This window comes from Cebus imitator, unplaced genomic scaffold (assembly GCF_001604975.1).
Source record: "Cebus imitator isolate Cc_AM_T3 unplaced genomic scaffold, Cebus_imitator-1.0 Scaffold71, whole genome shotgun sequence".
Classification (NCBI taxonomy): Eukaryota; Metazoa; Chordata; class Mammalia; order Primates; family Cebidae; genus Cebus; species Cebus imitator.
In genome coordinates, this window is record NW_016107386.1 from 6128622 (window position 1) to 6156549 (window position 27928).

General features: G+C 48.7%; 2 protein-coding genes across 3 annotated transcripts; one reads left to right on the forward strand and one right to left on the reverse strand.

The window, feature by feature from the left end:
• Window positions 1–593: 593 nt before the first annotated feature.
• IL17B (interleukin 17B) lies at window positions 594–5263 on the forward strand. The gene is made up of 3 exons (XM_017531336.2): window positions 594–685; window positions 2611–2900; window positions 4931–5263. Exons 1-3 carry the CDS (start codon window positions 665–667, stop codon window positions 5160–5162), a joined length of 543 nt encoding a protein of 180 aa, XP_017386825.1. The 5' UTR covers window positions 594–664; the 3' UTR covers window positions 5163–5263.
• A 4842-nt stretch (window positions 5264–10105) lies between these two features.
• PCYOX1L (prenylcysteine oxidase 1 like) lies at window positions 10106–22040 on the reverse strand. Of its 2 annotated transcripts, none has more exons than XM_017531332.1 (6): window positions 21916–22040; window positions 17910–18116; window positions 16365–16539; window positions 14430–14641; window positions 12574–12714; window positions 10106–11783 (listed from the first exon to the last, which is right to left on the reverse strand). In XM_017531332.1, the coding sequence occupies exons 1-6, from the start codon at window positions 22001–22003 to the stop codon at window positions 11122–11124; spliced, it is 1485 nt and encodes a 494-aa protein (XP_017386821.1). In that variant the 5' UTR covers window positions 22004–22040; the 3' UTR covers window positions 10106–11121. The 2 variants fall into 2 exon arrangements, with proteins under 2 accessions (XP_017386821.1, XP_017386822.1); XM_017531333.2 differs by lacking the exon at window positions 21916–22040 and adding an exon at window positions 21844–21887.
• Between the last annotated feature and the right edge of the window lie 5888 nt (window positions 22041–27928).

Sequence of the window (27928 nt, forward strand, 5' to 3'; positions counted from 1 at the left end):
TGGAGGGGGACCAGCTGGAAACAGCAGCTCTGACATCTCTAACTCACTGTTAATAGTCACAAGTCCCTTCCTCGCTCCAGCCTCAGTTTACCTGACTGTGATCTAGGGGGGTGGGGCTTTGGTCTCCTAGGGCTTCGGAACTCACCTGAGGCTGGCAGAGGCTGAGGTGCCTGAGGCTGTTTCTCTGGGAGATGGGGTGCCTGCTCCTGGCCAGCACTGTCTGAGAACATTTGCTCTCCTGACCAACTGACAGCCCATCCCTCCTCCACCCTCACCCCCTTGCCATCCCCAAGGCAAACGAAGCTGATTGTCTTAGCTGGCCCTGTGGGTGCTGGCTGGGCGGCAGGCCGCAGGCCACAGGCGGAGGTGCCACCGGCCAGGGCCCCATCAGACACACAGGGCATTGTCCCTCGGTCAACAGCCCCTGGGCACCTCAGCTCAGCTCCTGGCCTGCCCCCACGCTCCTCACCGCCTGCCACTGTGCTGGGCTTAGCCAGCTGGGGGCCCAAGGCTCCCAGCTGATGACGAGCCCACCCACTCACTCCCCCAGCGGCCCCCAGTTGAGCTATAATTGCTTCGCTCCATCCTGTTGCTGCCATTCTCTCAGCGGCATCTGGGGTTCCAGGCAGGCAGCAGCTGCAGGCTGACCTTGTAGCTTGGCGGAATGGACTGGCCTCACAACTTGGTACGTGGCGCTTCCCCGCTGCACCCCCACCCCTTTTTAGAGTCCAAATATGTCAGTTTTTCTTTCCTATTGATTAATGGCTGCCTCTGCTTGGTTTGGAATCTGCAGAGGCCACGTCTCTGTCTTCTCCCCCAAGACTAGAAAGAAACAGAGACTGGTCTCAGAGCCTGCAGCTGTGGGCAGCAGCACAGGCTCCTGAACTGGGCTCAGCTGGGGCACACTGAAGCCTTTTCAGAACAGAGGTGTCTGGGGAGGTCCCGACAAACTCAGTCAGCGGGGTTTTTCCAAAGAGACCTGGCCTCGAGGTCCCGGCTGCATGACCTTGGTCAAGTCCTTCTGTTTTTGTGTCCCATCTGGAGATGGGACTTTGAGGGAGGGGGCTTTGATTCTATTCTAGATTTCTCCGAGTGGAGAGCCAGAGTTTAAGAATGCCCTGTGAGAAATTCCAATGAGAGAGCCTATTGTTAGGGAGACATTTTTTTCTGCACTAGAATCTACGACCAAAAAGGAAGAATTTAGCGACTTGAATCTCTCTTGCAGATTTTGTGCCAGCAGATACCTCTGCCAAGAGGGACTCTGCTGAAGCTTGTTTTCTAGGGTCAAGACTTGGAGGGTAGCCTGGATAAAGCAGGCATGGGCCATGGGGCTTTGGGGCTGTGGGGTGAGGCATACAGGGAACGCATGGAGCCCATCTCAGTGCAAGAGGGGTCAGCGGTGCCTCCATCCTGGGACCTCTGCTCCACACCTAGACACTGGCCCTTCTCGCCCTGGATTCCTGAGGAGTCTGGGTTCAGTCGGGCCCGAGTCCTCTTCCTTTGTGAGCCAGAGCCTTTCCTGATGCTCTTGGTGCTGGGAGGGAGACGTGGATGGCAATGGGTATGTGTGTGTGTGTGTGTGTGTGTGTGTGTGTGTGTGTGTGTGTGTGTGAGGAGGGCTTGGCGGGTGGCTGGAAGAGGGAAGGCTCAGCGTGGAGGGTAGTGCAGGTGGACGGGGCGTCCACAACTTGACTCACAAAAAGAGACTTGGCTCTCCCACCTTTAGCCCACAGCTTGCCCATCTCCCCAACTTCATGTCATGCCCTCTTCCTCCCGCCCACTCTTAATCAACATTCCATTCAGCAAAGTTCTTAACCAGTTCCAACCTCCTCTCTCATCTTCCCCCCACCCGCCCCTCCTACACCTATAAGACTTCAATTCCTTTAGCCCATGCCTGCCACGCCTCATCTGACATGTCCTTTCCCCAGAAAAGTTTCCTAGGCCATTGTTGTGGCACAGGGAAGCATGAGGCCCCATTCTTCTCCAGCCACACCCTGAACAGGGCCATCCTGGATTTGTTGCTAGTGAGACTTGGGTATTTGTCTTCTTGTTCACTGTTTTCCTTCTCAGACATAAATGACAGAAGGGCAGTGATGGGGACAGTCAATCATTTACTCAGTGAGTGTCCACTGAATGTACCATGCAGACATGGATATGACAGCTGTATGGAAACTGACACACACCCCCACGGAGTCCATGCTGAGTTGGGGGCAGACGCATAAAAGAATTGTACATACAAACTGTAAGACTGAAGAGAGCCCAAAAAAGTCCAGAGGCATCCCTAGGGACATGGCACTAGAGCTGATGCATGAGGGACGGGGAGGGGTCCAGGAGGTGGAGCAGCAGAACGCTGCAGGCAGAGGCCTGTGAAAAGTCCCCGTGGCAGGAAGGAGCATGCTGAGAGAAAGACTGAGGGAAGACCAGAGGCTGGAGCACACATGAGAGAGGAATCAGGGGGTAATTTGAGGAAGGAGAGCTGGGGGATGGTGGGCTGTGTCAGACCTGAGCCTGGGAGACCCCTAAGGACAATGAGAAAGAACCATGGACCTCAAGTCTTGGCCCAGAAAAAAACTTGACTCTCCCACCTTTGACCGTGGCTTTCCTCCCCAGCTGTTCCTTCTTATCATTTCCATCTTCCTGGGGCTGAGCCAGCCCAGGAGTCCCAAAGGAAAGAGGAAGGGGCAAGGGCGGTCTGGGCCCCTAGCCCCTGGCCCTCACCAGGTGCCACTGGACCTGGTGTCACGGGTGAAACCGTACGCTCGCATGGAGGAGTACGAGAGGAACCTCGAGGAGATGGTGGCCCAGCTGAGGAACAGCTCAGAGCTGGCCAAGAGGAAGTGTGAGGTCAACTTGCAGCTATGGATGTCCAACAAGAGGAGCCTGTCTCCCTGGGGCTACAGGTAGGCTGTGCAGTGGTGACAAGCTGTCTTTGGGGGGTGGGGGCCTTTCCCGCACCTCAGTCATTGTAATAGTTAAGATCTTGGATTCAGAGGTCTGGGTGCTTGGGTTCAGATCCTAGCTCTGCCTCTTACTCGCCTTTGAGGCTTTGGACAAATGGATTAGCCTTTCTGAGCCTCAGTTTCCTCAACGTAAACGGAGGCAATAGTAGTACCTACTTCAGAGACTTGTTAAATGAGATATCCATGTGGACAACTGCCCTTATTGTTCTATCAGTCTCCACGGAGGTGCCTGCAAGGCTTTCCCCAGATGTCACCTCCTCCGCTCTGTGGGTCTCATATGTCCTTCTCAGATATGGTGGTTCCGTGCAGCGTTGCCGTCTGTCTCTCACGCTGGGCCTGGGCCTTCCCAGTGCCTGCATCAGAATCACTTAGGGATTCCCATGCCCCATCAAAACCTCCAGCGGCGAGGCCCAGGAAGTGCTGTTTCCTATAGCTCCACGTGATCAGGATGTACAGCAGGCTGTGATTTGGGAATCAAGACCCGCTGCCCTGGATGACGATGGCAGCAGCGTCCTCCCTTGGTTGTAGCTCTGCTTTCTCGCTCAGTACCTGACCCACAGAAAGGACCAAAGATGAAGGAATGGGCTGACCCTGAGGTCCTTACTCACAAACCCAGGCCAGAGATTTTTCAGGCACACGACATATACCCTGCCACTCTAGAATAGCACTATTCACCAGGACTTTCTGTGATGATAAAAGTCTGGTATGGTAGCCACCAGCCTCATGTGGCTACTGAGCTCTTGACATGTGGCTATGTGACTGAGGGATTAGCTTTGATTAAATTTTTCAATGTTTTGCTTGAGACAGTGTTTCACTCTGTCACCCGGGCTGGAGTACAGTGGCATGGTTTCAGCTCACTGCAGCCTCTGCCTCCTGGGCTCAAGCAATCTTTCCACCTCAGCCTCCCATGTAGCTGGGACTACAGGCATGCATCACCATATCTGGCTAATTTTTTTTTTTTTTTTTTTTGTAGAGACAGGATCTCACTATGTTGCCCAGGCTGGTCACATACTCCTAAGCTCAAGCAATCCACTGGCCTGGGTCTCCCAAAGTGCTAGGATTATAGGGGTGAGCCACCATACTCAGCCTGATTAATTTAAATTGAAGTTGACACATGAAGCTAGTGGCTACTGCATTGGACAATGCAGCTCCCGAATGTGACCATTGGAAGGGTTGGTAAAGATCCTCCGGAATGGAGCTTTTCACACTTGACTGTGCCCATGAACCACTCAGGGATCTGATAAAAATGCAGCTTCAGATTTGGGAGGTTCTGCATTTCTAGTGAGCTCCTAAGCATAAGGTGATACTAAAGCTGCATGTCCACAGGTCCAGCTCACCCACTTCCTTGTCCCCTATTTAGCAGATGGGGAAACGGAGGTGCAGAGGAGGAGAGGTCACAAAGCAAGTCCCTGGATGGGTGGCTCCATGAGAGCACTAGGAGGGAACTTGTCTGCTTTGTTCATCAATGAGCAAAGTCTGGGACAGAAGTGCTCACATGGTGAGCATGCAAGTGTTGAATGAATGGAGATTAAGTCAGAATAGAACCCAGACCTCCTGACTTATTTGCCAGTGGAAATTAGGCATCAGTAAAACTAATCCACCTTTTATTTCCGTGGATTAAGTTTCCCAACAATATAAACACAGTGGGGGTGGGGGCAGGCAGAGGGAGGGCCAAAGCTACTCTACCATCCCCATGGTGCAACCTAGTACTATGATGGACATCCACAAAAGAAGGAAGCCAGGTGACTGGTGACCTTGAAGCTGGGTAACCTTGGGGCTCTTGACTTGCCTTCCATGATCTTCAGCGTCCTAATGTGGAACACGGAGTTGATTACTGCCTTTCCTCCAGCCCAACAGTCTTGCTGTGGGAATTAAAACTTGGATTAGGAAAGGCAGGGGTGTGGGGTATGGGTGCTGACTGGCTGTTTCCCGATCACCTTCCACTCTGATCTTTCTCCTGCTCCCTGCAGCATCAACCACGACCCCAGCCGTATCCCTGCGGACCTGCCGGAGGCACGGTGCCTGTGTCTGGGCTGTGTGAACCCCTTCACCATGCAGGAGGACCGCAGCATGGTGAGCGTACCGGTGTTCAGCCAGGTGCCAGTGCGCCGCCGCCTCTGCCCGCCACCACCACGCACAGGGCCCTGCCGCCAGCGCGCGGTCATGGAGACCATCGCCGTGGGCTGCACCTGCATCTTCTGAACCACCTGGCCCAGAAGCTGGGCCAGCAGCCCAAGCCATCCTCCCTGCACTCTTGTGCCAAGAAAGGCCTATGAAAAGTAAATGCTGACTTTTGAAAGCAAGACTTTGGGTTTGCTTCTTGTGGCTTCGAAGTCAAAAACAGGGTCAGCATAGGAGGTTCCTGGGAGGTAGATTTCAGATTAATATAAAGGGGGATTTTCCATTACTCTGAGTTCTCCAACACTGAGATGGCCTATTAGACAATAATGTGTTCATTTCTACCACTTAGGGCCATTATGTGTTTCCTTTATTTATTTTATTTTGAGACAAGGTCTCACTCTGTTGCCCAGGGTGGCCCAGTCATAGCTGGGCCAGTCACAGCCGGCCAGTCACAGTGGCCCAGTCACAGCTCACTGCAGCATCAACCTCCCCAGGCTCGAGTGATTCTCCCACCTCAGCCTCCCAAGTAGCTGGGACTATAGGCTTGTGCCACTACACCAAGCTAATTTTTGTATTTTTTGTAGATGCAGGGTTTCCCCATGTTGCCCAGGCTGATCTTCACCTCCTGGGCCCCTCTGCAGATCAGACTTCTGCCCACCTCGGCCTCCCAAAGTGTTGGGATTATAGGTGTGAGCCACCACACCTGGCCACTGTGTTTCCTTTAATTTGGGTTTATAAGTCTATGTTTCAGCCATGTTAATGTGGTTTGGTTGCTATAAACCAATACAGGAGTTAACAAGAGCTAATAACTCTACCCACTTAAGGGTGACTGGAAACAAGCTCTTTTGAAGTGGGGAGCTCCCAATTTCTGAAAGTGCCATGTTAAAACCAAGCCTCTCAAAAATATTATGGAGCAGACCCCTGCTCTGGTTGGAGCAGATGATCTAGAAAGTCTTTTTCAGCTCTGAGATTCTCTGCAGATCAGACTTAGACCCAAAGAAAGGTCTCCAGGTTGCCACAGAGCAGGTGTTTTTAACCTGGGATAGTGCGTCCCTGAAATTTTTATGCAAGTATGTACTTTTTCTGAGCTGAGGATTCCTGGGTTTGAACAGACACTCGTAAGTTGAGAAGCGTCAATATAGATCATTCTTTCTTCCAGCCTTGTCCAAAAGGGGATCTTATTCGATGGTTTGCTGCTGTCAGTGATTCTCAAACTTTAGTGAGCATCAGAATCTCCTGGAGGGATTGATAGAACAGCTTGCTGGAACCCGCATCTAGAGGTTCTGATTCAGGTGGAGGCTGATACTTTGCATTTCTTTTGCAGGGTTTTCCTTGTGTTTATAATATACAAATAGTTGTTCCCAGGTGATGGTGATGCTGCTGCTGCTGGTCTGGACACTGCACTTGGAGAACTACTGGCTTATATTAAGATACTTTGCTGATCAAAAATGGCAGCGTGCTGGGCATGGTGGCTTACTCCTGTAATACCAGCACTTTGGGAAGCTGAAGCAGGGGGATTGTTTGAGCCTCAGGAATTTGAGATCAGCCTGGGAAACATGGCAAAACCTCATCTCTACAAAAAAATAGAAAAATTAGCCCAGCATAGTGGCATGCGCCTGCAGTCCTAGCTGTTAGGGAGGCTGAGGTGGGAGGATCACTTGAGCCTAGGGAGGCTGAGGCTGCAGTGAGTCAGGACTGTACCAGTGCACTCTACCCTGGGTGACAGAGTGAGACTCTGTAAAAGAAAAAAAAAACAGAAAAAAAGCCGAAAACGGCAGTGTGGACTGATACCTGATACATCCTAAAGCCCGTGCTGACTCTTGTCTCTTGGATGTGGCTCCCCACTTCCTCCTTTATCCCCCAGCAATTCAATCCTCCCCCTGGGACCTCTGACCCCTGCAGCAGATCCCAAATCAGCTGTTCTAGGGTCTAAAAATACCTTCCCTCCAGCAAGACAGCTGAGGGGCTCAGACTATTTTCTGAGGGTAAGAATAGCTAGCACTTTAGAGTGAATTTCGGTAAAAGGGCCAACGGCCCGAGACAGGAATACGTGGCTTGGCTGCTCTAACTTTAGTGCTTAAAGCAGTTTTAGCCCTGAATGTCTTAAGGGTCTAATTCATGAAAGGCCAGCGGTTAGGTATGTGCCTGCCTCGGGTGGTAAGTAACTTACCTTTTTTGGTATTGTTCTAGAGTGGATACTGGTTAAAATTACTCCAGGAAGCTTCGGCCTGGTTCCAGACACATGGAAAATGGGCTTCCTGTGCTAGCGCATGCTGATCCCTTCAGCGCTGCTTCTCTACCCTTGGGGCTGCTCTCCAGGTCTTCAGACTTCAGTTCCACATGAAGGGCCCACAGCTTCCAAGCCCTTTCTGTGGGGTGAGGGTGTGGAAGAACTGAGCTGCAGAAGGGTTGCTTGCAGTCCTGGGAGACCCTAGGTGCCCTGGGGCATAAGGGCTGGTGGGGAAACACCCCACTGTGGTGAGAAGAGGGTGTCTTACTTCTACCCAAGCATCAGGAGCTCCCAGATGCTCCATAAACACCAGCTAGTTTCATACGGATGATGCCTTTTCCTCTTTCTGGGCTTTGGATTCCTCATCTGCGAAATGAATAGATGGGATCTGGGGATCTCCAAGGTCTTTCCCAGGCTTACCATCCTCTGACTTAGAAGCTTGGGCTGGCCCCTGGCATAGCTCTGAGTCCCAGCTGGCTCCTCCCAGGCCCCCAGTTTAAAGGCAGCAGCAGGGAGCTCAAGTCCTTTGGAGAGATGGGTCTACACAGCACCCTGGAACTTTGGTCTGAATCTAAGTGTGTTTCATGTTTGCCTCCTCTAGCGAAAAGCTCACACTCCATGAGACAGGGGCATCATTCTTCTCTCAGCGCGGCACCTCCAGCACCTGGCACAGTGACCAGTGTCGATAGGGGTGCTGTGCTTGGTGAATGAATGCATAGAAGCCTCTTAGGGGAGCCCAAGATCTGCCTCCTGCCTTCCTCTATTTTGCCTTCATGGGTGGGTCAGAGAAAAGAATTCCTTATCAACTTCCCCGGTCCCCCGCTGCAAACCACCCACTCTGATTCTACCTTCTACAGCTGCCACTTATCCCCCAAAGTCCTGAAATTTTGCTTGGATCACCTGCTCCAGGAGGCAGAGTTCTCATGAAGGGTATTAAACATCTACTACACTGCATCCTGGACTACTGAGGATGTGTGGCCCTTCTGTTTCATTTGGCTGTCCTTCCAAATGTTCTCTTCTCCCAGAGGTCTGTGAGCCCCTGGGGGCTTCTGTCCAGGCCTAAGAAGGCTGGGGTGGGCACTGGGGCAAAGGCTTCCTGCTGGTTCTCATTTCCGGAATCTGTCCTTTCCTCCCTGCCTCCAAGGAATCAGGTTTGGGCTTGGGGAGGCAGACAGTGTGTGGGCATTTTGGCTGGCTTTGGTTCTGAGCTGTTTGGGCCTATTCAGGTAAGCGAGGTTTCTGAGGATCAAATGTAACTACCTTGGTTTGTGTCTTCTGTGCACATATTCTCTGTAGGGATGCAAGGGTGGGGTGGTTATCAAAGATAAGTTTTGTATTGTCCAGTGCTGGGCCAATACCAATGATTAATTACACCATGACAGCACATGCCATCTTCATTTCAAACAGACCATGAAAAGATGCCATTACACACTTTGATTTCACTGGACTTGAGAGCCCTATCTGCATGTGGCTGACATTGTGGCTCTCTCTCCAATACCCTTTACCCCTCTGACTTTGAGGTTTGGATGAGACCACTTCTGCTCCAGGGACAGGACCTGACTGCTCTAAGCCAATCTGGTTAATCTCACATCCTCCCTGCCCTGCATCATGGTTACTGGTCTTGTATCTGATGGGCCACAGGAATTGGTTCAGGGGTGGTCCAGCTGGCCCAGAGCCCAAAATTTGGTTCAGTGGTTATGAGAAAAGACCTTCTCTTCCTGGGAGCTGTTGGCAGCCATCTTGCACCATGAGAGAAATCGTGGAACTGTGAGATTGCACAGTGCTCTATGTCTAGACTTTTAAGCCACAATAACTAATACAAACTTTTTTTTTTGAGATAAGGTTTCGCTCTTGTTGCCCAGGCTGGAGTGCAATGGTGTGATCTCGGCTCTCTGCAACCTCCACCTCCTGGGTTCAAGCAATTCTCCTGCCTGTCTCCCAAGTAGCTGGGATTACAGCATGCGCCACCATGCCTGGTTAACTTTGTATTTTTAGTAGAGACAGGGTTTCTCCATGTTGGTCAGGCTGGTCTCGAACTCCCAACCTCAAGTGATCCACCCGCCTCAGCCTCCCAAAATGCTGGGATTACAGGCGTGAGCCACTGCGCCTAGCCACAAATAAAAACTTTTTATTGCTTAAGTCAATTTGAATTTGGTTTTCTACTACTTCATCAAAAGTCTTCTTACTTGGCTAGATGCAGTGGATCACCCAAGGCTAGAAATTTGAGAACACCTGGCCAACGTGGCGAAACACCATCTCTACTAAGAATACAAAAAATTAGCCATGTGTGGTGGTTCACGCCTGTAATCCCAGCTACTTGGGAGGCTGAGGCATGAGAATTGCTTGAACCTAAGAGGCAGAGGCTGTAGGGAGCCAACATCAGGCCATTGCCCTCCAGCCTGGGCAACAAGAACGAAACTCTGTCTCCAAAAAAAAAAAAAAAAAAAAAAAAGCCTTCTTACTGATGTGCTGGTTTCATAATTTCCAGTTATAAGTGCATACTACTTGTATTTTCTTTCAATGAACTGCCCATTACCATCACCCTGGCACTGTAAAAACCACCTCAGAGCCAGTTTGGGCCTCCACCAACTGAAAGGGTATTTTGCCCAGGCATTTGGTAGTGTTGTTACTCTGGGCACCCAGGCCCTCTCCCTAAAGCCTGATTTAGCGAGTCTTTAAGTACCTGCATCTTTCTCAAGGCCCTCTACCCTTCCCCAGGAGATTCTAATGTAGTTGTTGGTCCCTGGGCGCCTAAGACTTAGTTCTTCCATTACAGAAAAGAATAGGTCCAAAAGGAACGAAAAGGACTTTTACATTCTTTTCTAAAATGAGTGATTTTTAAAGGTTTGTAGAAAAAGCAAAGCAAAGCATAATTTTCCTCTTATTTCAAGCTAGTGTCTGATGAGCAAGTACCAGGCTAACCTCTGAAGAATCCTACCCTAACACCTTCTTTTCTCTTTCTTCTACTGGGATGAACACCTGGGGGTGAGATATGACCTCTCTCTACCAGCTGGGGACTTGTCTTCTTTGCATTGTTGCATTCCTCAATCTTTGCATAAGGAAGAGAATTGTCAATTCCTCCAGGTGCCAAGAAAAATCTTCCCTGTTCCTATAGCCTCACAGGTTTCTCTTTTCCCCCTGGTTCCAGGAAACTTGGAGATATGCTGACGACTGTTCAGGTGCACATCTCTTCCTTGGGTCCTACCACAGTCATCTCCTCCAATATGCAGTGATGTTGACAAGCTTGGAGATGGTGACTAGTGAGTTCTGAACTAGGTACTTCAAATCAAGCAAGTCCACACAGTAAACAGGAGCTATGGTCATTTATTAGGGTTTCTGATCTTCCCTTTTACATTATTTGTAACCCTCTGGTTGTAAATGTTTTACTGTAGGTTGCCTCAACTGATTGTCCACTGTGGGAGTACGTAGTGAAAAGCAGTAAAAAAAACTACTCATAGTTCTCTGCTTTATAATCTCTCCTGTAGTCTTCTGGTTCCTAGTTAAAAAACCAAGTCTGAAGCACCTTGTGAAGATGAACTTTTATTTCTTCTTAAAAAAAAAACAAAAACAAAAACAAATATACTAGCTTGGATTTCCCTTCCTTTCTTTACTTTCCCCCTTAAAAAAAGCAGCGGCCACTGTGAGGACCCTTAAGTTAGGCAGACAGTAGGTCACCCAGACCCACACTGTAGGGAAAAGGCCTCAGAGAGAGGCCTGGTGGGTGAGCATGGCTTATTTAGTCCTGGGCTGCTGTGGGGTACGATCCGTCTTCAGTGGGGGCTGAAAGTTCCTAGGCTCTCCCAGGAGCCCTCACAGTTCAGTCTTGACCTTGTGCATCAAATCTTTTTGATCAATCTTATCTAGGTCCTGGTACCAGCGGTTGTAAGCCAGCAAGGCCACATTCTTGGCAGCCACGGCCATCACCTCCACGGAGCTGGCCGCCCACTCCAGGGCATTGAGGTAGAAGAGCTGGTCATGGAGTGCGAACCTTGGGAGCGTGGGGCGGGAGCCATAGAGGGGATGGGCCTGCCACTCGGCTATCTGCACTGAGTAATAGGAACGGAAGAGGGTCTTCAGCTGGGTCCGAAAGAGGGGCTTGGGGGACTGGACTCGCCAAACAGCTGCCTCCTGGGGCTGCTTTCGCCGGAAGCTGGCAGAAATGTTGACAGGGCAGATGTTGTCCAGGTTGCAGAAGAAGCTGGGGAAATCTGTGGTAAGGATGTTGGCAAAGGGGAAAAGCTTAGGGTCTGGGAAACCAAAGTAGGAAGAGTTGAGGTAGCCGTGGACCAAGGAGACAACGGTGGGCTGGAAAGAGCCCTGCACGTCATCAATGGGCGGGTGGAAGCCTGCAAAGGTTAAGTTGCTGCTGCTGTTGTCCAGGTGCAGGGGGGTGGCGATGACCACGATGTCATAGAAGTCAGAGCTGTTGCCTACCTCATTCTCATAGGCCACCTGGTACAGGGCTTTCCCCTCTGGAAAGAAAAGAGCACAAAGTAAACTTTCCCCAGCTGGGTGTAGTGGCTGACACCTGTAATCCCAGTACTTGGGGAGGCCACGGCGGGCGGATTACCTGAGGTCAGGAGTTCAAGACCAGCCTGACCAACATGGAGAAATCCCATTTCTACTAAAAATACAAAATTAGCCTGGAGTGATGGTGGGTGCCTATAGTCCCAGATACTCCGGAGGCTGTGGCAGGAGAATTGCTTCAACCTGGGAGGTGGAGGTTGCAATGAGCTGAGATTGCACCACTACACTCCTGCCTGGGAGACAGAGGGAGACTCTGTCAAAAAAAAAAAAAAAAGTCAACTTTCCCTTGGCTTCTACCCACTGAACTCCCCACTGGGGCCCAGCATTGAGGGTACAACAAGACCCTGGTGCCCAGGGTGCAGTGGGGCTGTCTAAACGGTAGGTCCTGTTCTCTCCATGCAGGTGTGGCTGCAGAGGAAGCCTGGAGTCCGGAGACTCAGTTTCTGCTCTGCCTCCACTGCAGACCAGCTGGGGGAGCTTGGGCAAGGCTGTCATTCAAAGTCCTCATCAGTCAACAGAAAAAGGCTGGGTTGATGGAAGTCTCAGCTTTCTGGCTCTGACATTTGAATTGGGAAAATAGCACCCTCTAGTGTCACTAGCAGGGCTGGGGCTTCTCAGTGCTTTTCTGTACTACTCCCCAAGGGGATCACCGACCAGTGCTGAGGTACAAAGGAGGCAGGAGTGTCCAGTAGCTGGGAATTGGCATGCGTGCCCACTCCTGCTCTGTCTACGCACCTGTGCTGTGCAGGGTCACAGAGGTCACTGCGGCATGGATCACGTTGGCCTTGGTGAGCTTCAGCAAACCGGAACAAACCAGCTTATTACCTCCTTCCACAGACCACAGGCTGCCTTGGGCCCCAGCTAGTGACATGGCTCCTGGGCAAAGCGGGAAAGGGCTGCTGAGAGGTTGTCAGGGCCGTGGGGCAGTCGGGCTGGGGAGTCCAGTACTATTCGACTGGGCCTCCCCGCCAGGGCAAAACTCTCCCAACTATGGGCATGGGAGACGGCAAACATACAAATAAGCACAACAAAGTACACAGTGCTATGGGGGGAAGAACTGTGCTCAGTGAAAGAGCCAGCTCCCAGAGACCACATATTGTGAGGTCTGTTTTATGCGGAATGTCCAGACTGGGCAAATCCACAGAAACAGAGAGCAGATTTGTAGTTGTACAGGGCTGGGAGGCTGGGGGGTGGTGGGGACGTGAGGGCTAAAGGGCAAGGGGATTCTTTTTGGGGTGATAAAAATGTTCTAAAATTGATTGTGGTGATGGTTTCAGAACTCCCAATGTGCTAAGAACCACTGACTGTACACTTTAAATGGGTGAATTATATGGTATAATTATAAGGATATGTATCTATGTATCTCTATACAAAAATGCTATGAAGGAGACACACAAGACACCGAAAGAATGAGCAGGGAAGCCACACCGAGGGAACACTGAGGCAGGGCCTAAAGGCTGAGAAGGAGCCAGCATGTGCAGAGCCAGATGAATAGTATCAAGAGTACCAGGGAGGTGCTTGTTATTGTAAATCTTTTCATTCATTTATTTAACAAAAATATACTGAATGCCCAGTATGTTATGGATTAAATTATGTCCCCCCACCAGAGGTGTTGAAAACATTATCCCTAGTACCTGTGACTGTAAGCTTTATTTGGAAATTAGTTGGGATAGGGTCATTAGGGTTGAGCCTAATCCAGTGTGACTGGCATCTTTATAAGAAGGAAATTTAGGCACAGAGACTGACATATGCACAGAGCAAATGCTAAGTGAAGATGAAGACGGTGATCAGGGTGATGCAACTACAGGCCAGGAATGCCAAACATTTCCAGGAAATCACTAGAAACTACACAAGACTCATGGAACAGATTTTTTTTCATAGCCCTCAGAAAGAACCAACTTTGCCAACACTTTGACCTCAAACTTCTATCCTCTAGAACTGTAAGACAATAAATTTCTGGTGTTTAACCTACCCAGTTTGTGTTACTTTGTTATGGCAGCCCTAGGAAACAAATACAGTCCCTATTCTTTTTTTTTTTTTTTTTGTCTTCATTAGGCAAAACCTATTCTTTTTTAAAACAACTTGAGTTCTGTGTTTGGGATGTATCAGTGAACAATAGACAAGGGTTCCTGCTCTTGTGAATCCTACCTTCTCCACTCTTGTGGTCTGTGCTAGCAGAGAGTGAGCTATAAACAGGCCGAGCCACCCCCGTCAGGAGCTGGGAAGAGGAGGTGCTCTAACAGTGGCTCAAAGGCCTCAACAGGGTAGTTCTTGAAACCAAAGAGTAGAGAGCAGAGCATCATCTTAGCTCTAACACTTACACATATGCAAGGGATGGTGAGGCAATTGGGAGTGGCAGAAACACACTGGACCTGTGATCTGAGCTTTGCTTTCACTGTCTGTGAAGTGGGGTGACACTATCTCCTGCCAACTCACGGCCAGTGCCAGAATCAAACAGGATGGGGGAGCAGAGTGACTAGGTGACTGTAATGAGCTGGATAAAGGGGAGGTTATCATGGAGACCTCCAGCCCATTATGAGCACCCTGGGCAGAGGAGGGGCAGGCGGGCAGGCCAAGGGCTGGATGCTCACCTGCAAAGGCAGGCATCGCTGCTGACTGGCCATAGCTGGCCCGCAGGACAGCAGAGACGACGTCATCAATAAAGCGCTGTGTGACGCCCACCTGCAGCAGGGACTCGGCAACAGAGTGCTGGGTCATGTTGACAAAGGTGGCCTCCCCCAGTGAGTAGAGCAGCTCCTCCACACCCGAGAAGGCATAGCCGTGCGCCTGGTACTTATAGATCCTAGAAGACACATAGAGCTGGAGTCCTTGCGGAGGAAGGACTCTCTCACTCTCTTTTGCCTGACCACCTGCCCCTGGGTCATACTGCCTGGGTGGCCCAGCAGGAACCCATCACTTCCTCTACATGGAGCGGTGGGAGAGGAGGCTGGGGCCTGTTATGTTCCCTGGGGCCTGTTCACTGACTGCGGTGGGCCTATCCCACCTAAAGGGAGTGTGGAAGTATGGAATCTTCACATCACGTTTGTGCCGAATAACAACTGTATCACCTCTCTGAGCTACTCCCTGCCTGAGGTCATAGTTCAAAACCCTGTCTTTACCCAGCTGGGACTGCCAGGCAATGGGCTACGGCCCACTCCTGCTGGCGCATCGCCACTCCAATAGTGTCGGCTCTACCGCAGCTTCTAGGACCCGATGGCATGTTGCAACCTCATGCCGATACTGCCACCTTCTCCGCCAGTCCAGCCTGTCCTCTCCTCTGGCTTGATCTGACAGGGCTCCCACTCACCCCCAGGCTCATGTCTTGTCCCTCTGTCAGTCATGTAATCTCATTAGCATGGATTAGAACCATCGATGGATTTCCTGACTGGCGGGCCTTTGAAATGCTGCCCATTCTGGGGCCACTTTTGTAAACATGTTGAGTTTGGTTATCAATAGGACACCAGAGGGAGGTGTCTATAAAGGAGAAATGTGAGTCTGTAACTGAAGAAGAAAACTAGGGTTGACAGGGAGAAGTCATCTCCCATAAAAGGTAGAAGTCAACATTATTGGTCTGGATAAAATTGACAATATCAGAAAGAAGAGAGGTAAGGAAATAAGCTTTGGGTGGCATCTGGAGAATATGAGGAAGAAAGGCTATAAACAGCAGAGTTATAGAATGGGAAGGAAGTGGAGATGTGTCAGGAACCAGGGAAGGAGGGCACAGGCCACACTTAAGTGTCTGACACTGAAGGGAGGCAGACAGCGATGGGGTCTGAGGAACAGCCCCTGCACCTTGGGCTGGAGGCAGTGAGCGCCTTTGGGAAGGACTTTGAGGAAAGGTGGAGTGACAGCTTGGCGAGTGAGTGAACAGGGAGAGAACAGAACACCTGCCCTCCACATATGGGACCAAAGGTGATGGGGAGGGGGCTGGAGGCCAAGGATAAGAGGAGTGGTGAAGAAAGGTGTTTATTCTAGATGGAAAAATGGGGACAACACAGTTCGCAAATGCAGCCTGTGGACTGAAACGGCTGCCAATGTGGAAACACTGAAAGATTTCACACACAACTCTGGATTCTAGCTTCTTCTGAACATCGAACAGATCTCGCCACATGAGGTGGGCCTTGTACACAGCTGGCTGCAGATGGCTGTGGCGGAGGGCTGGCTGCCTCCTTCAGAGGGGGCCTTGTTCTGCTCTCTTCTACCTGCTGATTCACTGACTCACATCCCAATTCAGCCCTTGTTAAGTGACTGAGTTTGCAACCCATGCTTTTATTAATATCAGCGTAGCAGAGGGAGGGTAAGAAAATGAGTGTCAGTGTGACAATACTAGAGAGACCATTACTGGACCAAATATGGCCATTCCTCATGCCAGGGCTTGCTCTGAACCTGCACTAATTGTGCTGGCTCTCATACTCAGCAAAGACCTTTTCCTTTTTCACAAAGTACAGTCAAGCTGGTTCCTCCCCCAACTCTTCTCAGTGCCCCCCCACCCCCGAACGCCATCCCCATAGCTCCGCCAGCCCTACCTCATGAACTTCTCCATGACCTCCTCCACCCACATCTGCAGCCTCAGGAAGCTGATGCCGTAGTGCCACCAGAGACGGAAGAGGTTCAGCAGGTACCAGTCGGTCTCCTCCAGCACAAAGTGCTCCCCGCCGAAGATGGCGCTCCTGCCCACCACCTCACGGCGGTGCCTCAGCCCTGCAGAGACAAAGAGGAGCCCTTCAGGTCCCCTCCAAGACTTAGAGCCTTCTTGATGCAAATGGACTGCCTCCATTAAAGGAAACACCAACACTGTGGCTTGTTCATTTGTGCCGCTTGTTTATAAACAGTGAACAGATGCACTGGGAAAATGGCTGGACTACCTAGTCAATAAATGAATGAAAATGAAAATAATGTAACATTTTACATTTTTTTTCCCCAACAGGATCCATAAGTGAGGGAAACTCAGATTTTATGTCCAGAATGTCCAGGGGCTGAGAGCCACTGAGCTAGTTCAGAGATGGTGGCCTTGGGCACTGAGATCACATGGAAGTTATCCTAGCTTCTTACAGCCATCCTGCACGCTGCAACTTACAGAGCAGTGGATTCCTAAATACAGATATAGCTACTATGACTTGTTCCTTCCCCACCCCCACAGACCTCACATGGCACATTGCAACCTCATGCCGATACTGTCACCTTCTCTGCCAGTCCAGCCTGTCCTCTCCTCTGGGTTGATCTGACAGGGCTCCCACTCACCCCCAGGCTCATGTCTTGTCCCTCTGTCACTCATGTAATCTCATTAGCATGGACTGGAACCATCGATGGTTCCAATCTGCTCTCCACCTTAGCAATACACTATATCTGGGAGATTGTCCTGTATCTAGGCATAAAAACTTCCCCATTCTGACTGCTGAACAGCCTATTGTGTAGTTAGACAGTAATTTGTTTAACCCCAGGTCCTAGTGGATAGGCAGATAGGATACTCTCAGCCTTTTGCTATTATAAACAATGCTGTAATGAATAACTTGGTATCTATGCTACTCTGCACATCTATAAGACCACCTGTAGCATCGCTTCTGAGAAGTGGAGTTTCTGTATCAAACAGAAGGTGTATTTGACAGATGCTGCTGGGTTTCAATGCCAGCTCTCTTGCTGTAATGGCTTTAGCTGAGATCTATACATTATCTAAGCCTCAGTTTCCTTAAGAGGAGATCTAACACTCATCTTGCAGGTTGGTAGGGAGGATCTGAGGTAATGCCTACTTACCACCCAGAAGGGTGCTGGGTGCCTGGCAAGCACGAGGATGTGGAAGGTGATATGATCACGATTATTTAGAGGCAGCAAATTGAAAGGGCAAGAAACTGGCCTAGGAGTCAAACCTGAGTTCTAATCCCGGCTCTGCAACTAACTCACTGTGTAACCTCAGGCAAGTTCCTTCCCCTCTGTCTCTGCTGCTGCATCTGTAAAATGAGGAGATTGGGCCACATCACCTTCTGGCCTTGATGGTGTGGGAAGTTTGAGAAGGGCCCAATGCTGTCACCAGCCCCAGGGCGCTGGGCACTGGAGCCCCAGGACTGACCACTCACCCAGCAGCTTGACGAAGTCCTGCATGTGCAGGCTCAGGGAGTGGAAGGAGGCGGCCCCACTCTCGTAGTGCTGCTTGTTGACTGAGATGGTGGCCAGGCGGCCACCCACAGTTCCCTTCTCATACACGTCGATCTGCACCCGAGGTCCAAAGTGCTGCTGGAGGAAATGGGCCACAGCAGAGCCCCCGATCCCGGCCCCAACCACGGCTGTCAGCAGGCCCAGGAGGCAGGGAAGCAGAGAGACAGAACATGAGAGTGAGAGGCTGCAGCCCACGCTTTGCATCCTCCTGCGCTGGTGGTTCCCAGGTGCTTAAATTTCGTAGGTGTATAACATTTCCAAAAGGAAATTTGCAGACTGTCAGTAGAGCTATTAATAAGCAAAGGCAAACCTGAAAACTAACATTTACTATAACCTGCATTTCATAAAGAAAAAGGCATTTCAGCAGCAAAAGACGAGCAAAGAATATTGAAAGTCAGGATGACCATTTAAAGAGAATAAATTTAGTTTTATACAAACTCACTACTTTGCTTCTAGTTTTCTTATTTCACTATGAATTGGTAAAAAGTTACTGACCAGTTCTGTTCAGTGATCAGTGTTTGGAAACCACTCCTTAATCCAGGGATTGGCAAACCACAGCCTGCAGGCCAAATCTGGGCAGATGCCTGTTTTTGCAAACAAAAGTTTTATTGAAACACAGCCATGACGCCCTTTCTTTTATTTATTGTCTATGACTGTTTTCATTTTAGGTAGAGTTAAGTAGCTGCAACAGAGACTGCATGACCTGAAAAGCCTAAAGTATTTACTCTCTGGTCATTTACAGAAAAAGGCTGCCAACCCCTGGTCTAGTCCAACCTATACCGGACACTTAAATCATCTCTATGTCTGTGTTTGTCAAGACTGGAATGTACCCGCCAGGCGCGGTGGCTCACGCCTATAATCTCGGCACTTTGGGAAGCAGAGGCGGGTGGATCACCTGAGGTCGGGAGTTCGAGACCAGCCTGACCAACACAGTGAAACAGGCATGAGCCACTGTGCCTGGCCTGACACTGATCATTAAACAGTCCTGTGAGAGAACTGTAAACAGCTATGAAGCTACTAAATTGGACTACCACTCTACCTATAATTTTTCCCCATCATGTATCTGTATCTGAAACATTACTTTCCTCTCATCAGACAGTCCAGAGGCCTTATCCAAAAAGAAAATGGAATAAATCTGTTGTAATTTATCCTTACTGGACCCACTGGGACCCACAGTACCAGCTGCTGCCACGAAGTGACAGGCAATCCTCAGATAGCACCAGGTTCTCGACGATCTAGCCTCCGTTTACTTATTCCACTTCCTGCCCTACCCTTCCAAGATGCCACCTTCTTGTCTGTCTGGGCTTCTCTGATTGTGGTCGTATAGCTTTTGTCTTATGCCTGGGCCTTTGCCCGAGCTGTTCCCTGTGTCTCACTGGCTTTAACAGTCCTTAGATGTCAACTATAGCTTGGCTTGACTGATCCACCTGAGGTGAGTCAAATGTTCCTCCTGTGCATTCCCATAGCACACTCTGCTTACCCCTAGCCACACTGTATTCAAGTTATTTAAAGACAGAGAGAGAGCAGATGGTCACTATGCCCCCAGATCCTGGCAGACAGTAGAGTTCATGAAGCATTTTTTCTGTGTTGAAAGAATAAACCACTTCCTCTCTTAGTACTTACAAAGCCACTTCCAAGGCAGCACATAACCTTTTTATTTTAACCACTGTGCTCCCGTCCCCGCTATGTGCAAAGAGTCACAAATTACCAATTTCTCCAGAGAAACTGACGTTAAGGCCTAGAAGCTGCCCAAGATCAGGAAGCAGAAGACACAATTTCATTGTGAACCAGCTCATTTAACACAACTGACACTCACTCTCTAATTTACAGTAAGATGTCCTGGGGGACAAAGATAAATCAAATAGGCTTCTGTCCCCCAGGAGGCCAGCACTGAGTGGGCAGACAGACTCCTGCACAATTAGCTACAACAAACCGTGATGAAGTGCAACAGGGTACCAGGGAGTCCTGAGGAGAAAGCAGTGAATTCTACCCCAGAGAGTGTGGGGACACAGGCTTCTCAGGGAAATAAGATTTCATGCAAGACGCTGGAGGACAATCAGTTTTGTCAGTGAGAGGGCATGCATGCTCTGCAAAGAGACCAGCATGAGCAGGGCAGCATATGGAACTACACGGGTGGGTTTAGAGGGTCCTGATGCCACATGGGGGTTCTCAGATTTGATCCTGCAGGAGCACAAGGATTAAGCCATCCTAACAGGAAGGTACGCATTCTTGTGGGTAGAGTCCAAACCACCAAGGGTGGACAGAGGCTCCTGTGAGAGGGCTGAGGAAAATCCAGAAAACTAAAGGGCAGCATGGCATTGCCAAGTGTCCTGCCCTGGATGACTCTTGGGTGGGGCCAGAAGGGCCAGCTGGAAGGAGGCAGGCAGAATGCTCCATGTTGCCACAATGCAGCAATTCTGCTGGCTGGAGGTCCTATCCCTTCCCCAATGGTGAGAAATGTCCTGTCCTGTTGCCTGTTCCAAAGAAAAAGGGGAGTGCCCTGCATATTCCCACAGTACACTCCACTTACCCCTAGCCACACTGTATTCAAATAATTTAAGGGCAGAGAGAGAACACATGGTCACTCATGGATGCTGCCTGCATAACTCTTCCACATCCTTCAAAGCCTGGCTCAAACCCCACCTTCTCTCCACGAGGGCTTCTCTGCCTACTCTAGTCTCAGGATTCTCTTTTCATGGAAAGCCCTAAATTCTCAGTCTCAAACTGGTTCCTGGCATGCTTCAGTCTGTCTTAACCCTGTATGGCCTGGGCTGTGGTTCTGACACAAAAAAAGGCTTTAGCACTGCACTAGACACTGTAAGTTTGCGGTGCTTCTATGAGATGTTCCAGGCACTCCTGCCAACTGGGGCGCATGGAGGGTAGCATAGTGGAGTAGGGCCTTTGTCGTCCCACCCTGAAGCCCAGCATCTCTGCCTGTGTGAATATTATGTGCGAGGGACTTGAAAATCTTCACGAGTCATGTAGTTAAAAAGACAATTGTTGAGGGAGGGGAAAAAAAGCAACTGTAAACACATATGGAACTCTAGTCAATGATATATGCACGATGAAGTATTTAGTGAAGTGTTCTGATGTCTGCAATTTATTTGGGGATGCATCAAAATGTAGGATGGATTCGTGGATGTCTAGAAGGGTGAGTGATAGTTATGTGACATAGCAAGCATAGTAGCAGTTAATGGCAGAATGTAGGTGGTGGGTATACAGACGACCACTATAAAATTCTTGCTGTACATGGGAACATTTTCAAAATAAAGTATTGGAGAAACCACACACGCAATAAACAAAATGACCGTTGTTAAAAGTTCCCTGTTCTGTCAGCAAATCTCCAGCAGACCTAGTGTTCTGTCTCTGCCAGGACTGTCTCCTTTCGACCTGGGGTGGGGGTCTGGCTTAGATGTTACTTCCAAGAAGCCCTCCTGGGGCCGCAAAGAGAGATGACGCGCCCTTCCTCTGCATGGACTGTACTTTCTCAGCTCAACATGGACCTCCTTGTACTGTGAGGGCTCTTCCCACAGCAGGAACTACAGCACCACATCTGCTACACAGACAGCCCTCAACCAACCTCTGTGAATGCCATCGCCCAGCCTCTCTATCTTCTGTCACCTGGCGCCTTGAAAACAGCCAGGTTCACGGCAGATGCTCAGTGATCCTGGACCTCCCGGTGAGATCCGTGACCAGTCCTGCTCAGGCCTCTTTTCCGTCCCAGGTGGCCCTCTTCACATGCCACGCCCCGGCCCCATCAGGACCTTCCCTGCCGCGTTCCCTTCCGCCCTCTCCTCCACCCACCTCCTCTCCCGAGGACCCCTCCCTCACCCAGCTGCCCTCCTCTACCCCCACCTAGCTGAGAGCTGAGAACCCTTTACTCGCCGGCCCTCCCCAGCTGGGAACCCCATCGCGTCCTTCCCGCACCGATTTTGCCAGGCGGAGCATCTCCGCCAGCAGCGGCGGCGGCGAGAAGCGCGGTTAGCGCTGCGAGCAGCGGGGCAGCGCGGGCCATGGCGGGCGGCGAGCGGACAGCACGCCAGGTTCGGCTGCTCGCGAACGCCCCGCCCCGGCGCCCCACTGGCAGTCCCGCCTTCCTGCTGCGCCGGACCCAGCCCCGCATTGGCCGAACAGCCGTCCCTCTCCAGCACAAAGCCCTCATTAGCTCCGTGTCTCTTGGGGTCGGCTCTCTCATTGGCAGCTTTCCCGTCCCGCCCCCTGCATGCGGGCTCCTCATTGGCTGGTTCATTCCTGCCCAGCGCAGGTGTGTGCGCCTTGGGGCCTCAGCATCAGGACCAGGGCCCAGCTGCGGGTTACGGGTGAAAGAGGCAAAACTGAAGCTTTGAAGACCTCAGTTATGTCCAACCTCTGCGTTGTTGGCTCTGTGTCTTCTCTGTGTCTCACTGTTTCCTTTTTTATAACACAGACGAAGAGTCCTGCTCCACCTTTCTAGGTGGTTGTAACCATCTTGTAAGATAAGCGCTGTGAAGCCCTTTGCAGTGTCTGCAAGTGCTGGAAATTGCTGACCAAGCATGTGGCCAGGGTGGGAAGGCGCTACCCTATTCATATGCTGACATAAGCCCTATGCTTTCGATATGGCTGTTATTTATGTGTTTGCAGTTTTTATATAGTTGCTATCTCAGACTTGCTAGTTTATCACGCTGTGAAAAACAGATTTCCTCTGGCAGAAAATAAAATTAGGGATGGGTTTCAGAATAAAGAAAATCCGGAGGCTGGGGGTGGCTCAAGCCTGTAATCCCAGCATTGTGGAAGGTCAGGCAGGGGGATCGCTTAGGCCAGGGTTTTGAGACCAGCCTGGGCAACATAGGGAGACTCAGAAACCCCCTTTCTAAAAAGAAAAAAAAAAAAAATTTCCAGGAGTGGTGGTGCACACCCTGTAGTCCTAGCTATTCAGGAGGCAGAGGTGGGAGGCTTGAGGCCAGGAGCTTGAGGTTACGGTGGGCTATGATTGTGCCACTGCACTCCAGCCTTGAGTGACAGAGACCCTGCCTCTAAAATTAAATATATAAAAATAAATACAATCCGTATTTACTCAGTCAGATTATGGCTAAAATAAGAAACTGGGCCGGGCGCAGTGGCTCACAACTGTAATCCCAGTACTTTGGGAGATCACTTGAGGTCAGGAGTTCGAGGCTAGCCTGGCCAACATGCTGAAACTCCTTCTCTACTAAAATGCAAAAATTAGCTGGGTGTGGTGGTGGGCGTCTGTAATCCCAGCTACTCAGGAAGCTGGGACGGGAGAATCACTTGAACCCGGGAGGTGGAGGTTGCAGTGAGCTGAGATAGGTCCACTGCACTCCGGCCTGGGCAACACAGTGAAACTCCTACTCAAAAAAACAAAACAAAACAAAAACAAACAAAAACCTGAAGGGATTCAGAGAATGGTGGAAGAGCTTATAGCTGGGGTTCTAAGTCAGCACTGAGACTTAATTTACTTGGGCCAAACTGGATTACTACTAGTAAACTGGTAGTTGAATAGTCATGCATTTTCATAATCTTAAAATTTTCTTTTGGCAATGTGTCAGGATGCAACACCTTTTAAGTTCATTTCCAGGTGGGAGGTGGGCAGGCCGGTGGAGGTGGTCCAGGCACAGAGGCAGTACAGTGCGCCTGGGGCTGGGAAGCCTGTGCTGTTCAGAGTGGCCTCTCTGGGGTGACCGGAAAGCCAGGATGAAGGCTGACATGGACGGTGCCTTGGCTCCCAGATCTTTCTGGATGACAGCAGCTCCCCCAAAAAGATTCCACATACTCCCTTAAACAGTTTTTAAAACAAGCATTCATTGACCATTGTGTGCCAAGTTCTCTTATGTACTGATGAACTGATTGTCATTTTTTGTTGGGTAAATCATGTTAGTGTTCAAATTCATCTTCTTGACTATACTTTGCTTGTAATTTTAGGGTCCTTTGTAATTCTTGAATTTAGAGCTGTTTTCTTCTGTTAGGAAGCCCTTCTAACCCTACCAGCCCATTGACAGAGTGTGTGCTTATCATCATTGTGAGAGAAATTCAAAAGAGCTGATAAGGGAAAAAGCAAGTAGGCACAATTCTTGTGGCAGAGTGCCAGACTGGGAATGCAGTGGGGTGACTATCATTTTATCTGCTGTAGTGTAAGAAACCATTAAAAATTTAGTGGCTTAAAGTAACATTTATTTTGCTCACACTGCACCTTAGGCAGGACTCAGTAAGATCAGCTCATCTGTTCCATGTGGTATCATTTGGAGCTGCTCCACTGGGTATGGGAAGATCCACCTTCAAGATGGCTTACTGGCTGGCAAGATAATGCTGGCTCAGCTGAAAGCTCAACCAGGGCCCTCAGTTCCATTCCACAGGCTACCCCAGCTTGCTCTTGGCATGATGGTAAGCTTCCAAGGGTAAGCATCCCAAGACAGGAAGTGGGGGATACCAGCTTTTTAAGATTTGCATCCAGAAAATGGCAGTGTTAATTCCACTGTATTCTATTGGTCAAGCAATCACAAAGCTCCAAGGAGACTCAAGAATGGACATAGGCCCTAATCCTCAGTAAAGGTGTCAAGGAATTCTGGAGCCATTTTAAAACCACCACAGTGAACTTGAGAGCATGGACAACATCTGAGTGGATAGGAATAATATACTAATTAACTAGCACTGGGAATATGGGAAAAATGGTTTATGGAGCTACAGTATACAGATAGGATTGGAAAGATAATGAAAATGCAAGACCAAATCCCAGGAAAGGCTGGCCCAGCAGAGGGCCATTCAGCCATGAGTCTAGGTATATGGAAGCTAGCTGAGAAGCAGAGGTAAAGACAAGGCCAGGCAGTCAGAAGGTAGGATGAACATGTGGAAGCTGAAGGTCAGAACAAGGCCAAGTGTCTGTAATCTGGTGAGAATAGTCAGTAATCCGGCAGAAATAGGACCAGATGCAGTGGCTCATGCCTGTGATGCCAGTACTTTGGGAGGCAGAGGCAGGTGGATCACCTGAGGTCAGGAGTTTGAGACCAGCCTGGCCAATGTGGTGAGACCCCCATCTTCACTAAATAGGAATTCCGATTTAAGAAATACGTAGGAATCAGAAAGAGGCAAGTCAAGGAGTAAGAAAACAGACAAGACTTCAACACTGAGGCAGGGTGTGGAAAGCCCACACTGCATCCACTTGGCTGTGCTGCTGTGAGATCTTGGCATACCTTTCCAGAGCATCAACGAGGCAGGTCAGCAGTCATGAAGTACCCGTAACGTTCCATGTACAATATGAATAGGCAGACAAAGACTCTAAACACCTGAACTGCGGTTATTTCAATTCAGGTTTTATTAAAGTTGTTTCTGAATATTTTTCTCAGTGATCCTTGTTCTGATGAATATTACATTTCATCTTTAGTTTTGCTTATTTGATTTTGCTTTAGTGTTTTAAGAATCTTTATTCATTTATCAAATCCTTTGCCATGAATGAGAGCACCAAATAACATATCAATACCCAACCGCCTGATTCCTTTTTAGCAGTAAGAAAAGTCAGTAAAAGATTTGTACAATCCAAGTACGAAAACACCAAGATCCCACTTTCAAGTGAGAGTAAGCCAAAGCTTCCTTAGTATCATCTGCAAGCCAATGTCTTTTCACTATACCATTAAGGTGAATATAAGAGCACTGGAACAATTTTCTTGTTGTTTCTAATAATTTGGGTTTTGTGTGGTGTGGCTAATTTTTAAAAAACAGAAGGTGGAAGGAAAATAAGTCAGTGAAAGATTAGCTTACAAGCTTTTTCAACTCATCATTAACCAGTCTTCCCTTTTCCCTAGACTTCAGACAGCCATAAAAAGGCAGGAAAAACAATGTGCATAATAAAAAAATAAAATAAATATCCTAGAGCCTACTGTAGTAGGCATTTAACACATTCCACATAATTCTCACAATGTTGTGAAAGAATTAAGTTCAAGCCTATGCTCTATTATGCTGCTTTGGCAACCCAAAGTCCTTCAACTTGAGATTCTTACTATTAGAGCTTCATCTTCTAATTCTAAATTTACACTTTTAAGTCTGCAAAGCTACTGAATAATAGAAAAACCTAAAGTCATTCTCAATTTACTTGCCAAAATGGGAGGTGCAAAAAGTATTAGAAAATTCTTCTAGCTTGGGCAATATAGTGAGGCCCTGCCTGTTAAACAGAAACAAACAACCCCCTTATGCCCCCCCACAAAAAAACGTAGCCGGACATGGTGGTGTGCTTGCCTGTAGTTCTGGCTACTTGGTAGGCTGAGGTGGGAGGATCGCTTGAGCCCGGAAGGTAGAGACATCTCTTTAGGTAATCATAACATTCTATGCCTAAAATTATTGTTAATTCTAATTAATGTTAATTCTAACTAGTAATGATAGCAATAAAAAAACACATAGAGAGCAATTATAATCAGCTCATTTTCTTATTGTCACCATCTGTCAATCTCATAGAAATGAAGGCAAAAAAAGACAACTTCCTATTGTGAATCTTGATTGTTCCTTAAATTTACAATATACACTTAGTGGAATGCCAAAAGATGTCCTGGTTTTCAAAGCTTACCACCAATCTTTTGATTACATTTTAAAAGTGCATATTTACTTGTTTTTTTAAGTGTCTAAATCTGATGAAGATGGTAGGGCCCACAAAGAGATGGCTTTATTGATATGCTTGTATGCTGTCTTATAGTTATCCACAATGTGTAAGAGGACGACTTTTTACCACTCCACTGAATGAGGTCATAGAGTTCCAGTGGAAATGGATTTTATGAGTAATAACTTAAACCTAAACCTATACAATCTGGATATCCAACATCTGACTGTCTGCTGGGGACTTATTTGCATGCCCAATGACTGACATTAATATCTAGTTGTTCTTTATTCATATTCTCACTGAACTTTAGTCAATAATCTAGAGATTATTTTCCTTGGGTTCAGTCCTAAAAAGACTAGATTTTCATACTTCAGAAGCAGAAAGGATGAGATTCGATCATTAAGTCCTCTTCCAACATTAAAATAATCCATAATCGACTGCCTTCCTAAAGTCTGACTGATGTATCATTCATTCATTAAGTCATTTATTGGGCAAATCTTTTACAAAACACCAGCTATAAGATTTGGAAAAAAAAAACAAACAAAAAACCCACATAGGCCCATTAACTCTAGGAGGTTAAAATATAAAAAGTGAGCTAGATGTTTACACACATGTGACCTAACAGATACAAAAAATAGGAAATAAAGCTTGTCAGTATAACAGAGGTAGTGATTTGTGAGTACCAACTTAAAAAAAAACAACTTCGCGGGCGCAGTGGTGAACGCCTGTAGTCCTAGCTACTTGGCAGGCTGAGGCAGGATTGCTTGAGCCTAGGAGCTGGAGGTCAGCCTGGACAACACAGGAAAAAAAAAAAATTGCTAAGAGGAGAGAATACTTAAGTGTTCTTATCACCAAAAATAACATATAGCAGGAGGAAACAAAAAAAAATTTCCGCATAACTACTAATAAATAAGAAATCATGGGAACCTAACACTTTTGTCCTGATCATCACCACTTCCCATCATCTAATAAAGGATTATAAGGCAACATTTACAAAGGGGCAGAGAAGTAAGGGCTGGTGGAACGAGAAATTCTAGATAAATTACCTAAATAGAGCCATGTGGGTCATTAGCTGTTAGTGCTGCCTCAATCTGCCTGAAACGATTATATGACAGGGAGACTGAAAATAATTTGAAGATAACTCATAGTAAAGACAGCACAAGGCTTTTTGGCCATTCTTGCTTGAAAGGGTCCTGGGTATCTCAAATTTCCTGATGCTCCTTGTCTTCCAAGTCTCACCTAGACCTTTAGCCCCTGCAAATGGGGAGGAGAAAGGGGTGGGTATGGGATAATGATGTGAGCATAAAGCCTATTTAGTTGGGATTACAAGGACAAAAGATGGCTAAAAGGAAAAAAAAAAAA

Bases quoted from the DNA above. Each gene is read 5' to 3' on its own strand.
- IL17B (XM_017531336.2), top strand. From the start codon at position 665: ATGGACTGGCCTCACAACTTG. The intron at 686-2,610 runs GTACGTGGCGCT...TTTCCTCCCCAG, and splicing joins TGGACTGGCCTCACAACTTG to CTGTTCCTTCTTATCATTTC. The intron at 2,901-4,930 runs GTAGGCTGTGCA...TGCTCCCTGCAG, and splicing joins CTGTCTCCCTGGGGCTACAG to CATCAACCACGACCCCAGCC.
- PCYOX1L (XM_017531332.1), bottom strand. From the start codon at position 22,003: ATGGCCCGCGCTGCCCCGCTGCTCGCAGCGCTAACCGCGCTTCTCGCC. The intron at 14,642-16,364 runs GTAGGGCTGGCG...TGTGTCTTCTAG, and splicing joins GTCATGGAGAAGTTCATGAG to GATCTATAAGTACCAGGCGC. The intron at 11,784-12,573 runs GTGCGTAGACAG...TTTTCTTTCCAG, and splicing joins TGTGACCCTGCACAGCACAG to AGGGGAAAGCCCTGTACCAG.